This window comes from Cygnus olor, chromosome 1, assembly GCF_009769625.2.
Source record: "Cygnus olor isolate bCygOlo1 chromosome 1, bCygOlo1.pri.v2, whole genome shotgun sequence".
Taxonomy (NCBI): Eukaryota; Metazoa; Chordata; class Aves; order Anseriformes; family Anatidae; genus Cygnus; species Cygnus olor.
In genome coordinates this window covers 165,215,112-165,230,834 of record NC_049169.1, presented here as the reverse complement: position 1 = coordinate 165,230,834, position 15,723 = coordinate 165,215,112, and the positions used below count along the sequence as shown (strand labels likewise).

At 36.8% G+C, this 15,723-nt stretch overlaps 1 protein-coding gene and 1 long non-coding RNA gene across 2 annotated transcripts in view; one reads left to right on the top strand and one right to left on the bottom strand.

Annotated features, from left to right (window-relative positions):
• Positions 1-15,723, top strand: part of UCHL3 (ubiquitin C-terminal hydrolase L3) — a 43,050-nt gene that overhangs the window by 15,411 nt on the left and 11,916 nt on the right. Inside the window, exons 5-6 of the mRNA XM_040540214.1 lie at positions 295-380; positions 1,494-1,541. Of these exons, the coding sequence (XP_040396148.1) occupies positions 295-380; positions 1,494-1,541 (134 nt within the window). The remainder of the gene's footprint in view (positions 1-294; positions 381-1,493; positions 1,542-15,723) is intronic.
• Positions 6,155-7,523, bottom strand: LOC121061429. The gene is made up of 2 exons (XR_005815088.1): positions 7,382-7,523; positions 6,155-7,337 (listed from the first exon to the last, which is right to left on the bottom strand). It is a non-coding gene; the product is annotated as an uncharacterized LOC121061429 (long non-coding RNA).

Below are 15,723 nucleotides of genomic sequence, written 5' to 3'. Positions count from 1 at the left end.
TGGGGTATGTACTATTTTCTCTGAATATAACTGCTCTACTGAAAGAGCATTTCTGCCTATAATTATATATAAAAAAAACCCACCATATTTCACGCTAATCCTAAAACTAAAACACTGAAAACACTTCAAACTGCAGCAGGTAGCAATTCCTTGTGCAGTTTCATTGTCTTAAAGATGCAATGTAATTATTATCTTTAAATCTTTTGTTGGCTATAAGCATTCTGTTAGCTTTGAACAATGTAGAATTTAAAGCATGGTTCCAAATATGTTAATGTTATGTCTTTTTTTTTTAAGAAACTAATTCATCACTGAAAAAGTTCCTAGAAGATTCATTATCTATGACTCCAGAAGAAAGGGCCAAATATCTAGAAACTTACGAAGTTAGTATTGTACTTTCTACTCTTTTTGAAAATGGTATAAGAATTATTTGCATGAGCAAGTCCTTTGGACTTGGTCCAGTGAATCACTTAAACAATCTGAGTTTACGTGTGAGCTTGTGATCAGACAGCTGCTGCAAAAAAATGAACCACCCAATTCATTTTATTTTATTTTAAAGTATTCCTGCCTGCCCATAGCTCAGTCAGCAAAATGGATTTTGTCAATGTTCTTCATCCATATTAATTCCCTGGCTTAGTTTAAAATGATTTTGAAGTGGATGAGTAATGTCTGCACAATCGTTTTGGTTAATTCAAGATCCAGTTTAATGGTCAATTTAGGCTGATCTGAGGCTATTGCTGAAAGGACAGTCCTGCAGTCTCCTTCCATTTATGCCTTAAAGTCACCTTTCTTTGGCTGTAGCTCTTCAGGGCACACAAGGAGCTGATCTGACAAAATTATAGTCCCCCCTCTCCTTCCATTCCCCCATGACAAACAGTTAGATGAGTTAGATGATCGAGTGCTTAGTTGGATCATTATTAGTGCTGATTCAAAGGATGTGATGGAAAGATCTGGCCGCTGATGGAAGGGGAGAACAGTGCTGTTGCTCGTGATGATAACCATGATCTTCTGTCAAAATGAAAATATTGATGAGTTCCAAGCCTGAGTTCAAATTAAACTTACTGTGAAGCCCTCAGGAATAAGGTTGTTAACATGTGCCGCAAGGAACTAATAACAAACAGGAGCAGTAGAGGTTTGAGGATGTTATCTGCAGAAATGTTGGATACAAGCTGTCTGATCACAGTTTCTACCTAAAGTGTTTTGTTTACTGAACCCAGGAACTGAAATATCAAAAAAATTTGCCAGTACTGTTTTCCGTGTGTTAAACTGCAGTAACAAACTGCTACGTATTTGAATTGAGTCTGATGAGGCTGAAACACTTGTCTCTTGAGATCCTTGAAAGTGGAGATTATTTGTTGATTCATTTATTTAACTATTACAAGCATTGAGCAAAAGAAGTTACAGCTATGGCATTTGATTAAAAAGAAGAGCATACAGTGATTCTTAAAATATTTGTCTCTCATTTAATGTCTGATTGAAATATGCTTTAATTTTAGGCTATTCGTGTCACTCATGAATCCAGTGCCCATGAAGGTCAGACCGAGGTATTCTTTTTTTTTAAACAAAGCCGAATATGTTTGTTAATAACTACTTTGAGTTGAATATAATGGAGCTTAAAACAATCATAGTAAAGGTTTACACAGAAATGGAAATTTTTGCTTAATTTGCAGTATTGTGTCAGTCAACAATCAGGGCACAAAGTGAAGTGACGTTGCGGGGCAGGGGAAGAAACTTGAAGCTTTACAGTTTTTTGTATTATTTTTTCAAGCCTTTGTATAACACAGATGATCTTTCCAAGCTTTATTTCACAGTAGAAGAGCTAGAAATAATGTTTTAGTGAAAGTTGAGATCAGGATGTTGCAAATTCATTGCTGAGATGTAGGATCCATAGTAACCATACAAGTGGAACAAACATTGTGTAAGAGTCTGAAAAGTTTTATCTCAGGGAAAGAAATACTTCAGTACTTGTGTCGCTTGTGTACAAATATCACTTCAGATAAATTTGCACCATTTGTGAAATATACACATAAGCTTTTATCACCAGAGATTGAGTGACATAAAATAAATAAATAACCATGTTTAGGATCAAAGAAATTTGCTGTGCTGCTTAATCAGTACTAGAGAATGCTCCTTTATCTGTGTTTACAAGTAAAATAGGAGTGAGCTTAAAGTTTCTGTGCACTCGATGTTGTACTTTGTTGTACTTCATCAAATATGGGAACAGAACCTCAAAAATGAAATCAATTTTGGAATGATCTGTATTACACATTTAGTTTCACTGAGTGAAATAGAAGGTAAATGCCAGGTGAGTAAGTGGCTTTGTGAAATTTTGAGGAGTGTATGTGGTGTTTTCTTGTTTTGTTGCTTTGAATCCTTTTTCAGGAGAGGAGCAAGTGCTTATTGAAGTTCCGTGCCAGTCAGTGTATCTTCAGTCTTACGGATTTGGAAGCAGAACAGCTGTGTCAGTCACTGAGAAGGCATAAGCAAGCCACTCAACATTTTTCGCCTCCTTATTATTAAGGCAGTTTTCCATCTTTCTGGTTGAGATTTCAGTATCTGTTCCACAGAAGAAAAATTGATTAGGTTGTTGCCAGCACCACTTTGCTTTGCCATGACTTCAATGGCTCATTTGCTTTCCTTCTTTATTTTTCCAGTACTGTGAGTGAGTTTTTCTTTCTTAAGGCTTGTGCTATGTCTTCTATGCATGGCAGAAGAAAGCAAAGCAGACCTTTCTGCTTCCCTCTCATCCAGCCATCTGGAAACCTATACTTACTCATTCTAAGTCAAAGATGGATGAAACTTAAGAGAATTGTTTAAATCATTTCTAGTATTAATATTGACCTTCATTCATGTGTCTTATTTTCTTTCAAATTCTTATTTCTTTCTCTAAATCAATCAAGGAAGGTTCTGTGTTTCAAGAACAATCATCGATGCAGCTGCAGATTTCTCTTCCTCTTCTAAATGAGAGACTCCAAAAATTCCTGTCTCTTTTCTTTTAAAAATGAGATGGCCCTTTTCTAGGGATTCTCAGTAAGAGAGAGATTGTGGAGGTTGTTCTGCAAATTGCTGAAGACTGTGAATCTCTTCCTCAGATACTTGCAAAACAGAATAACATATAGTTGTTTTGATGTACGGTGGCATTCATCCAGGGAATAGTTCATCTGTGCATTCTCCTGGCAGAAATTATGGAATAACTGGGAAGAAGATGAAGGGTTACATATATCCTGAGGGTCTCTTTATAAGGATTCAGGAAGGTTCTAAGTGATTACGGATTTTCTTAATAAGGGACACTTAGCTTCTTGAACTTCCACAAATTAATTGGTTTCCCGACAAAGATATTACAATACAAAATATTAAGAAATTGTGTGGAAAGATGCAGACATTTTTTCATAATAAAAAATTACAAGATTGTCTCGGCAACCGTGTCTAAACAAAAATGTTGAATAGGTAGTGGCCTTTCCAAATTTTTGTTGTTCCATTTTATGTAACTAAATCTGGAAGTAATTCAATGTGGATGTTCCTTAGAATGGTAAAACAACTTTTTCCTGTCCTTCTGTTTCCAAAGCTGAAATAGTACAATGGCTGAATACATGTCCTGGGAGCATTTTTCAGAATATCCTTTGATCCATCAATCAAACAAGTAAGAAACAAATAACTTATTATACTGGAAGATGTAATTGCCTGAAGATCCTGTCCTATGATTGTGTGGTTAAGTAGCAAGTGAGGCTTCCCATTTCATCTCTAAAGCACAGCAATTCATCCTGTAAAGTACAATTCTTTTTAAGCAAAATAAAATACGTGAAATGAGAATGTGCTGAGAAGTGTAATGTGAGGTTGGAGTGAGGTCATCTCCCAGTCTTACATCTTGCAGTGGTACACTTTGGCTGTTGCTGTGTATCTTTTCATGTAACAATAAAGGGACTGATGAACAGCATGCCCTTGAAGATTCTGATGTTAGCATATGCAGGATGTTGCCTTGTCCTGCAGGGAAAGTTTCTAGTGCTTTTGGATCAAGAAAGAAGAGAATCTTACTCCTCCTGCGTATTTGTAATTGCTAGGGTTGCTTTCCTGGGAGTTTAAACTTCTTTTCAGAACACTGGGAAGGAATATGTTTGTCTTCCTTTATTTCACTTGATTTTGTTGCTCCCCCCGTTCCCTCCATCCCTAGAACAGCAAGGACATTTTTCATAAAAATCTCTACTTCGAATAAAGTGGCTTATGTAGTTGCTTAATGATGGTAAGTGCTGCACCTTTACAAGCAAAAGGTCTTTTCCAGGTCTCCCACAGAACTAAAGATTTAAGAAAGTATGCAGGCCTACTCTTTTAGCATGATTAGCTTGGCTTGTGTAGTTCCTAAAAGAACAGGTTGCTCTGTGGGTGGTTCTGTCTGTCCCTCAGATAGGTGTTGCATACTACTGTTGGCTCAAATTCTTCTGAAAACGTTGCTTAAGCTCAACAGTGAATAGAATAACTTCCAGAAGTGGGAAGTATGGCAGTCAGATTTGCTAACTTGGTTAAGAGACTATGCAACTGCAGCTGCTTTCAAGATGCTGTTCTTTCCCTCCCCCAAGCAAAACATGCCATTACATGGTGTCATGAGATAAAGTAAAATTTTCTGGAGTCTTGGGATGTGGAAGGTTTAGAAATAGCAAAGAATTACAGACAGGTTCTCCTCTGAAAATATTTGTTCTGGGCTCTCATTTCTCAGATGTTTAAGGATTCAGCCTTTTATAAGGGTAAATAAAGCTTGACGATCTTACTAAATCGGGATAACTATTTTTATCATCTCAGTGGCTTCTTGATTTTTTTTATTTTTTTTTTACAGTCTGCCCCTGGATTTTCTGCTTTTGTTTCTGTTCTGTGTGTGTGTATTTCAAACCTGGAAATGAAGTGAGTCTACCTAGAAATAAACAGTTAAAAGTAATAGCAGTGAAGCAGAACTATCTTTCCAATATCTACATGTTCCATCTATTCATTTGTCTTGTTTGGGTGGGTAGGCTTTGTTTCTGGTTTAAAATAGTCTGTAATCAGACCTATGTTATAACTTCTTAAGTTTTAAAGAAAAGTTCTGTTGTGGGTGGGGAGGGGGAAGGTATTAGACAGGATAATACTTTTATAAGTCTAATATTAGCGGACTGCTAGATTCTACACTCCAGTTTGTGATCTCTGGAAGAGAGAGGAGTTAGGTGGCCAGTTAGCTTCTGGAATTTATCATTAATGTGCAGTCTATTTAGGTGAAGTATTAAGATGAATCACTGTAGCTGTCAGTTTCAGTCCATTTGCTTAGTGTTCTGTCTTGAGGGGTGCTTTGCCAGGTTTCCCAGGTTTCATAGCTGTGGTTCATTTACTTTGTTTAAAAAGCAACAAGGACAAGAAGAAACCCGTGTTCCTAGCCATTTTGTGTAATTTTCTGGTTCATTCAAAGCCTTTCAGGCCAACTATAGACAGGGTTAGAATTGAGTATTTGTGGTAGCCTTTTTTTAGTATTAAAATATGTGAGTTTTTTAATGAATTTTAGTGATGGTTTTGTTTTTTTTTTTTTTGTCAAAACGTTTCCATATTTTCTTAAAATTGATATATTTTCTGTTCTTTTAAAAAGAGACTTCATTTTTAAAAACAGTTAAGTATTTTTTATTTCACTAATTAATTTCATATTTGCAACTTGAAAAGATTGTGAAGTTGAGTTTATCCTTTAGGCCAGATTTTTGGACCAGATTTGATTTAAGTTTGGTCTTAAGACTCGTGGATTCTTTGGATCCATGGTTTGCTTTTTTGCTGCATTAAAGCAAATAAATAGATAAAACAGTGCTGCGAGTATTTCTGTGTTTAAGAAATATATGCCTGTTTAAAATTGCTTACAGGAAAATCCATGAATAATTCTGTTGGAGAAACATAGTGTTGGATTTTAGAGGTTTCAAGGGTGATTTGATTCTTGTCCCATGCTCCATTGCCATTTGGAATGAGAGCAATTAATGTAAGATTGTAACAGTCTTTCTTCTAAAATGTATGCTCCTGAAACTTACACTTTCTCAAATGCCATTTATTTCCTATCTGAAAGTGCCAAAAAAGGAGCTGTATCTTTATGATAAAAGCTGGATGGATCCAGTGGCTTAAGGCCAGGTTTTCTGGTTTCAGCTTTCAGCAGAGTTTAAGCTCTTTTTATCTATTTCTTTGTTGATTGTTTTACAGATGCAACAACCATGTACTTTGGAACAAAAAGGAAACCTTTCCGTTTTTTGCCAGATTGCTACCTTTCTTAAACCCTTCCCTCTCCCGAAAAGGCAGCTAATAGTGAAACTGGTATAGTTGCCAGCTACTCAAGATCTTTTAACTAAGATGTCATCTTTATTGTTCTGTTGGGCATGTGCTTTTGTTTATAATACCTAGGATGTCTGAAGATAATGGAAAATATAACCTGCATCTTCGCAGAGCCACACACGCTTTTAAGCTGGTTCTTGTATTGTCACGTCTTGCTAAACCATGTTTTTTTTGTTGTTGTTGTTGTTCTGGTGCCCTCTTCAGCAGTTCAGAAATGGCCAAAACCCTGTACTACCATAAATCTTAACATTTCTGATACTGTCTTACAAAAATAATTTTAAAATAATAAAAAGACAATGCAGCCTGTGGATGCTAGAACATCCACATAAGCCATCTAATCTACAGTGTTCATTAATGAAGTTCTGACCAAATCCAAGAAAAAAAAAAAAAAACAATTAATAGCACTGATCAGGATGACTTGCTATGATAGCTTTCAGAAAGTCGTTCCAGGTAGGAAATATTATCAGTGCTGATACTTGAAGTAAATTACCTTTTTAATATTTAACTATAATAATGTGAGTAGCAAGGTACTTCTGTTTTGCTCCTGTATTACTGACATCCATGTCAACTACTCTGCAACTATGCTTCATTGCAGCTCAATTCTACAGTGCAGAAAATGTCAAGCTGTCCCATATGAAGTACTTTTTTAAAAGACTAATCGGCCTTTAGTCAAGGAGTAGATCTAGAGAATGGTCTGTATCCAACCTCTGCATTTCTGAGGGCTTTGACATGCTTCACTTGTTCAAATACTATTTGGGTAACAGTATTTGAAGCTCTTGTCCGCTGTGTGTCTGTGGCAGTTGAAATCATTCTGGATTGTCAGGCTACCAAAAAAAAAAAAAAATCTGGCTTCCTGAAGCAGCTCATCCTCTGGTCTTGTAGGAGCTACTTCTGGCACAGAAGTGTTAGAAGCAAACTCATGGGAAAAGAGGGGAAGAGACTTAACAGACTAGACTTCAATCAAGTTTTGCCACTGTGGACTGCAAATATTCAAATGGTTGTGGTACTAAGTAATTGATGAGCTGTTTGTGTGACATCAAGGTGTCACCAGCTGCTGACACATGACTTTCCGTATCACTTTCTGCTATGAAGTTTAAATGATAGAAGTTTTTACTATGTGTGGTACTTGTGGCATATGCAAACTTCCGCGTTTGAGGTTGAAAGTTTTTGGACGGGAGTTTTTAGCATGGTTTATGCGTTAATACGAGAAGAATGTGATTTGTAGTGTTTAGGAAATTTACTTCTTGAAATTTTATTACAGAGTAACTCAGAATAATGTTTCAATCGAGCAAAAAGTGAAATGCATGTGCACTTGATACTGGTTAGAGAGTAGTTAAGAGCTTCTGATTTTGGTGGTCTAAATTCTTAGGAGAAAATTAGGAGCTCTAAGACTATGGTTTTTCCTTCTTCCTTAGAGGCTATTGAGAACATCTAACTAAATTAAGTTTAACCTACTGTTAACCTAGTGTTTCAGTAACCAGTTATTATGGAAGTGAGAGCAGAACTGGAATATAAAATATATCAGTTATCTCTGGGAGCAGAGTAGATACTGCCATTGATTCCGTAACTGTTCCTGTTTATTCTTTTTAGTATGCTTCATACGTGTATTTACCAACTGACATCTCTGGCTATTAGAGCTATGTGTTTGGCTGCATGAGGCTTCACAATGAGCAGGCTTAGATGCTGTATCTGAGCCGCCACTTCAAATGAAAACAGCATTCTTGTACCTCATTGAGCCTCTCTCAAAAATAGTGAAGATGGAAAAACTAGCCTTTGAAAATCAAGATTGGTATCTGACTCTGTCAGAGTCCTAAGTAAGAACTGGACTCAGATGTTTTCCAAGAATTGAAATACTTGTGCACATCAGTATACTTACATATGTTTACTGTTCACAAGTATGGTTAGAAATACTTTCCACATTAATTGAAATTGGCAGCCCCTATACGGCTTGATTTCTTCCTTAACTCAAACCGTAACTGCAAACTCTAGTCTGTAAACTTGTTTAGCATGCCCTGAGAACTATAATCTTGCTTGGAATGCACTAAGTTAGACTTTGATCACAGTAACAGTCGTTAACGTTGGCAAGAACTAAGGAGCGTCAATGCACTCTGTTCTCAGCTGCTGTAAAACTTGAACTTTCAAAGATCTTTGACTCCCTGGGGGATCGCAATTTTTTGTTAGAACAGAAATATAAAGGAGCTTCCCTTTCACTCCTGCCAAGAACATGTGGGATTTTCTTTTTAATAGCCCATATTCCTCAGTGTTTCTTCTGAATAATCCTTGCACTGTTGTAAAGAAACATTTACATCTAGGGAGAATATGAAACCAATTATACATCTGCTTCTAAGATGACTTTTGACTAGCTTAGCCTTACAAAACAAGTACGTAATCCCTCCACTAAAGGTGGTGATGTTGCCTAAAAATGTTTAGCTATAGTATTTCCTTTTGTTACAGCCTACTCTGTAAAAAGTGTGTTTTAAAAGAACAAAACAAACAAAAAAAATTACTAGAATTGTGTGAAATGTTTTGAAACTTACATTTGGTTAGTCTTTGACTCCTTGCATTGTCCTGTGCCTTTTGTGTCAGTGTGTGAGACGTTCATCAATCTGATTTCTGTACTCTACTGAGCAAATAACTAAGAAGGTATTAATACAGTATTGCTCTGACCTGTTGTTTTGGATCTTATGCTTAACTGTAAAATCTGTACAAAGGAACTCTGCTCTTAGGATGAAACAGAACTACGGAGGATATTCGCACCCGTAAGGCAGCCAATGAATTCAAATAAAAAGTAAATAAGTGAAAGTAACAAAATATTTTTACAGTTGTGCATCACACGTCTCCAATCCATAACAGTATGGTGCTGTTCTTGCACTACATATGTAAGAGACAGTAAGTAGCAGGTTCTTGGCATGTGTTTGCTCACTAGCGTTTTAGCAGGCTGATCGTGTCAGGTTGTGGTTAAGTTCACATTCAAGATTTTTTTCCTCAGGCAGGAGAGAAACTGGTTTGACTCCCTTTTTTTCCAGACACTCCAAATTTGGGGGAAAAACTAAAAGAACATGCCATCTTTAAGACAGTTACCACTTCACTCATACAGCTGGAGCTAGTCAGTAGGCTAAAATAAAGAACTGATGTTGCATCAACCTACTTTCCTCAAAGGACACCAAGCATATGTAGTTGGGTGTGCAACAGTGATCTTCAATTTATTGTAAGAAGAATCTTAAAGAGGAAAAACTGTTTGCAAAATTCAAGTTAACTAGCTTTTTCAGAGCTCCCCAACATTTGGACTTTTTTTTTGTAATTCCATTAATTTTTGATCACAGAAGTCACCATTGTGATAATCTAGCTTGACTTTTGCCTAACATAGGCCATAGAACTTAAATTTAGGTGTTGAGAGAGATAAGTTATAGCTAACTGTGGAAAAGCTTCTTGGGTGCTCTGATCTCAGCATTTTTGTCGTCTTTAAGCTATGTTTTTACCCATACCACTAGCTAAGTATTACTCTCAGGATACTATCCGTTCTTAATCCTGGATTGAATTGATGTAGGGAATACTGTAAAGATTTTTATCAGCTGCAGAAGCACTAATTAAACATACTGGTGCAGAAGTTGTTCAGCTAACAGGTGTAGCCTGATTCAGTTTAAAAACTAGTCAGTTTCAATATGTTCTAGTGCTGATAATTGCAGTGTTGAGAAAGCTAGTAGGTCTGTTAGCAGTGGACTTAATGAACCTTGGTTTCCTGAAAATTTGCATGTTGTGTGAGACTGTTGTATGTAATGGAATTTTAGTTAGGAAAAAGGCTTTTCCTGCATTAGAAATATTTGTAATGCCCCTTGCTTGGGTGATTTCTGTGGTGTGCTGTTGGAGATGAACTCATGAAGCAGTGTTTACTTCTGGCATACTTCCTTTGTCAGGCTTCTGTTCTGTGTTCTGACTGCTTCCATCTTCCTAAAAAAACTGGAAGGAAATTAACATCCTTCAAAGCTCTACCACTGCCACCAAAAGAGGCTTAAAATGCTGTTAAAAAGGTGAAGGAAGGAAGAGGAGGAGGATCTTTTCAGACTGTGTAATGCATAGGTTTAATTTTTATGTGAAAAAATACGAAGAACAATGGCTTCTAAGAAAGAAAAACATGTATTACACTTCATACTGCAATACAGACTCTTCAAAACATTGTGCTTAATCCAGTCATAAGGAAAGGCATCAAAAGGTGACGGAGAAATACTAAGTGTATCCCTTCTGAATATAAGCTTAAAGCTAGGATAAGTCTTATATTGCTCATTTGGCTGGAAAGGTTACATTTTTTTAGTGTCATCTCAACATTCCTCTGTCTCAACTACAGGGCTTACTGTACTTGTGTAATGAGGCTACAAACAGTTTGGGAGGAGTTGTTGCACGCTTGCAGATCGACTCAATTGAGCGTATGCAGAACATGTGGCAAGGCCTCTGATCCCAGGGGCTGTGCATCTGATTAGTTCTGGAAACAAAAAACAGGACTAACAGTATTTTATCTCCTTGTATTTCCAAAGCTTCCAGTGATGATGATATGCAGTCAAACCTCCTTTGATTTCTGTCCCAGCAGAACTAGCGTTTGTTTCTACCCACTAGTAAAACCTCAAAATGGAGGAAAGAAAGGCCCAGTCCCAGCATAGCTCATCAAATGATGGACAAGGAAGCCTCCTTAGAGGCTTAGAGAGGAAGGTGGCAGAGGCTTTCCAGTGATGAACTTAAACTTCCAGGTAGATGAATTTTTGTAACCCCTAGAAAATTCATCACTAATAAATACTTCCACTTGGAAAGAAATGGTTGTGCAACCCCAAATGCCACTTGGTCCTGTCAGGTCTTCAATGTGTTGCACGTGGACCGAGATACTTTGCTGCATCAAGTTCCCCAAACAAGATGAGCAGATGGATGCCCTCTTTCTGGAGCCTGACAGGTTTGGACTTGAGCTGGGTCCTGAGCTACTCAGCATTATCAAACTTGTGCACTTTTAGGCATGCACAGAGGCACAGATCTTGGTGCCTGTGAAACATTATAGTATGTATTTCCTTTAGATCTTGAATTTAAATGTCTATAGGCTTTAATAGCCGCTATACATAGGGATAAGGTTTTGCTTGGGGCAGAAATTGATTGCCTGAGCTGCCGCTTTTTTTTTGTACCTATTCCATGAAAACTTAACTTCTGTAATGCTAAAATACATTATTAAAACAATTAACTTAATGTGCTTACTGGTTTATCAGACAATAATATTCAATTCTATTTTAGGGTTTCTCTTTTACCACTTCAGATATTTGACCTGTTACAATTTGCAGCACTGAAGTATGCTCCTGTGATGTTTTCTTCTTGTGAAGTAATTAATTCTTTTCTCTGCAGGTTGCTAGTTGTTAATGAGTCCTGTATGAATGGAGTGTTTAAAGTTATGATTTGTCTTCTGCATTTTAAATTAAATGTAGAATGTACTACTTTGCATCCTTTATTTGGCAATGTATATTTAGCATTAATTTCTTACTAATACTGACATGTAATTCTGTTGTAATATTTGTATTTCTAATATTCAGTTGAAAACAACTTCAGTTGACAGCAGCTTAACTTGTGCTTATTATTAAAGCAGTGCATGGAATTTCATGGCTATTACAGTGCTGTTAATTAGGTAGAATCCAGTATTAATTTAGCTTTGCCAGAACTCCTGTTTACTGTCTGTTGAAATTTCACTCTTGTAATACAAAAGTACATGTTCAGTGGAGAGAAAGTTTCTCTTCATAGTGGTTGATCTCACAAGGGTACTCGTTACTACAAGAAATAGAGGTTAAAAAGATTCAAGGGACGGAATTTTAAAATGAGGTAAAATACTGACCTAGAAGTAGTGAACTGAATAATAGTTGCCTTAAACTGCATTCTAAGTTATAAATTGGTCTTTGAAAGCCTTGAGACTTTTCTGGCCTCATTAGGCAAGGGGTATTTTTAATGTGTTATCGTTATTTTGGCATTAGCTAGAAAACAAATTAGCAAAATCAAGAAGAGTGGTAAAAGTGAGAAATTATGGTAAATGTAGTGACTGTCAAAAGGCTTCATTAAAACATTTTTCAAAAACTTGGTCATCCCTGGACAATTAAGCAATACCAAATTTAAATACTTGTTTAAACTTTTATTAATGGGTTTCATAGTAATTACAGTAGGAATACTAAAAGATATTTTTTTCAGAGAAAACATCAGCAACAGAATGCATCAAAGCTAGGATAAACTTCTTCAGTTACTATATTGCAGATTTCAGGATTTCAGGAAGACTGGTGATCTTGTCTGTTTTCATAGCAGAAGCTTACAAAATGGTAAAACATAATGTGGTGCGTGATGTCCTTTATCATGAACTTCTCAGCATAATTCTTAAATTTCTGCCCCACTGCATGTTTTAATCTTAGTGGATCCTCTGTACATAGGGAGGTGTCTGTGGACTGTGAGGTCTTCTAGTAGCAGTGTTTTATCAGTCATCTTTTGAAATTTTGTTAGGCAAGCTGAGCATAAATTGTTTTAAAGCTATCTGAAATGTTATCTAAATGTAAAAAGGTCTCATTTAAAATCATTTCATGTAAAGAATTTGAAAAAACAAACGCAGTACAGGTGAAGTATAATAGCCATTAAACTCTTGTAAACTTCTCTGACTCTTAAAAGTATTGTCATAGCTAAATTCTTCTTTCTTCATACAGTTATATTTTGGGTTGGAGATTTTATAGTTTTGTCCTCTTTTATGCGGACCTGCTGAGATTTAGGGGTGTATCAGAATGCTTGAAAATCAGAATCTAATTGGGGGGAATAAGTTTGTCAAACCTGTGGAAAACTGTTCTCTGGACAGGCTATGAGACTTGATAATACTTCATGCTTATCTCTGAGCTCTAAAGTTGCTGCTGTTCTTGTTTCTTGTTCTTCATGAAGAATTCTTATCCCTGTCCTTGTGTTTTAAGGTCAGCAATATGGGAGCAGAAGGAAGCAATTCATTGTCCTACTCTTGGTAGGAAAAGGAAAAAAATGAAAATTGAACAGGAAAGAAGGTGAAATGCTTCAAAAAATGGTACAAAGAAAGTTAATGGTTTTGACTGGTGCTTATGCTTTGATTAAACAGTGAAAATCTGTTTTTCAGGGAAAGTTACCTAATGCTCAGTTTCTGAAGTCTACTAGAATTGTTCTGTTGAGTGCATGATGTGGGACTTGTCTTAGGGAACTGCAGTTGCTATTCTACTTGCATAACCTTAATGCATTCGTGAGCAGCTGGCATGTCTCAGTGCAGCTAAGTGGGATATCATCAATGTGTAAGTATGTTTTCTTGTGGGGCTCTGCAGGGTTTGCTTGTAAGACCTGTAACGTTAAACAATTTCTATTGGTTACATGGAAGGCAACATAAAAATACAAGTTAAAATCTAAAGACAGGGTAAAGATCAAGAGATACTAGGTTAATGGTGAGTTGGAAACCTCATAGGAATGGTCTGGGTTGCCCTTCAGGTTGCCTTGAAACCAAAGGGTATTTTTCTGAGGCTATGCAATTATCACCAAAGATTAAGTTTATTTCCTGAGAGAAGGTCAGGGATTCTCTGACAGACTGAAGATGATGTTGAGGATTTTTACATGAGGAGAAACTAAAGGTAGATGATAAGTTGGATGGAAGTTTATCATCAGGTAAGCCCCTGATAGGACATCATCGCCCAAAGGACTAATGTAAACCATTGCTCCATGTTCATATCATCCTTAAGCAGGACTAGAAAAGCAACCTTTTTCATTTAGCACTAATGTAGCCTAACCTATATGAAAATATTGCTTACTGGTTCTGTAGCTGTAGCCCAGATTGAAATTTTGACTTGTTCTGATGTATTTTGGTAGTCAATAAATTGTTAAGCTTGAGTGTTTCTTTTTGTTTTGTGAATATGTTCTAATCCAAACAAAACTTTATCGGTCCTGTGGCCTGTGTGGGACAAAAGATCAAAAACTAAATCATCACAATGGTCCTTTATGGTCTTAATATATTTACTGTAACTTTGTCAGCTGCTGCTGAGAGTCATTTTTAATACTTCTGTGGTCTTTCTTCTAATAGTAACAATTTGAATGGTTTAACATAGTCCTACTGCTTCCACGGATACTAAAGGGATCCTGAGTGTTAATGGCAATACTGCCACTGGCCTGCTATTTTAGAAGAATAGGTGAAAAACTTAGGAAGTTGCATACCTCACCACGGTAAGCTTCCCTTTTCCTTTGCTTTCCTTTTATGTTAGGCATGGAACAGTAAAGAAACCCTGGGTTCTGCTACAGTGGTTACTTGATTCATTTTAAATCCTGAGTAGCACAATATAGCTTTCCCAAATCACCAAAGAAGTGTGTTACAGTTTTTATAGCTGTAGACAAGATTGATAACTCTTGCTATTCTCAACTATTCCTTCCATGAGATGTTACTTCAGTCCCCTCCTGCCTCACTTTCCAACAGTCTGTCTATTGAAGGGGTCAGTTACTTTATGTTCTTATTACAAAGTTCAGTGGGTGTGAATAACCTCTAGTTTATCTGGTGATAAACTTCAGATTTGGACCATGTCTTTGCTTATTTTCAATGTTCTTTTGTCATCTCATTCAAATTCAACACATTCTTGATTATTGCCTCTGTAGATTTCATCAGTTAAAGGACAGTATAATAAATAGTGGACATCTTTGCAGTTGCCTTTCTAGGTATGTTACTTCAAGTTTAAGTGGGCTAAGTATGTTCTTTTTTAATGTTTATGTAGTCGTCATCGTCCTCGCTGTCTTCACCACCATCCTCATCGCAGCCTCAGGTTAGCCACAGCAGAACGAAGGCTTCACCATTGTGTCACTCTGCATCCCTCTCCTGGGCTAAACGTAATCATGTAGGTCCTGCAAAAGCTACCAGTCCGTCAATTCGTCTTCGTCGTTGGCGGCCCTTGATACGCCTTCCATCTGTTGGGCTTCATTCTGTTGTAAGTGTAGTCCATCTTCAGTCTTTTCTTACTCTGACACAAATGGCTTTTTGCCATGTAACTTCAGTCTTCAAGGCATCATTTTTTTGGTTGTTGTTGGGATCCGTTCTCAACCATTCTTAGGATTTCGTTCTTCCTTTTTTTTTTTTTTCTTTCCCCCATATCAGACAGCAAAAGTACATCACTCCATGCTTTGCTGTCCAGGTATTTTTGATTCAGTACACGTGCCAAATCATTTTCAAAGCATAGACGAAGCTTGCCCTTCATGAATTGACATGTTTTCTTTTTCTTTTTCTTTTTTTTTGGTCATAGGCTCCACATCCAGCCTCTTCTTTTCACCTCATCTTTCATGATCTTTCATTTGGATGTGCTAAACCAAGGGGCTTCTAATTTCTTGTCAAATGGTATTATTTCTTCTGTTTGAGACCTGGTTTATGTTCTC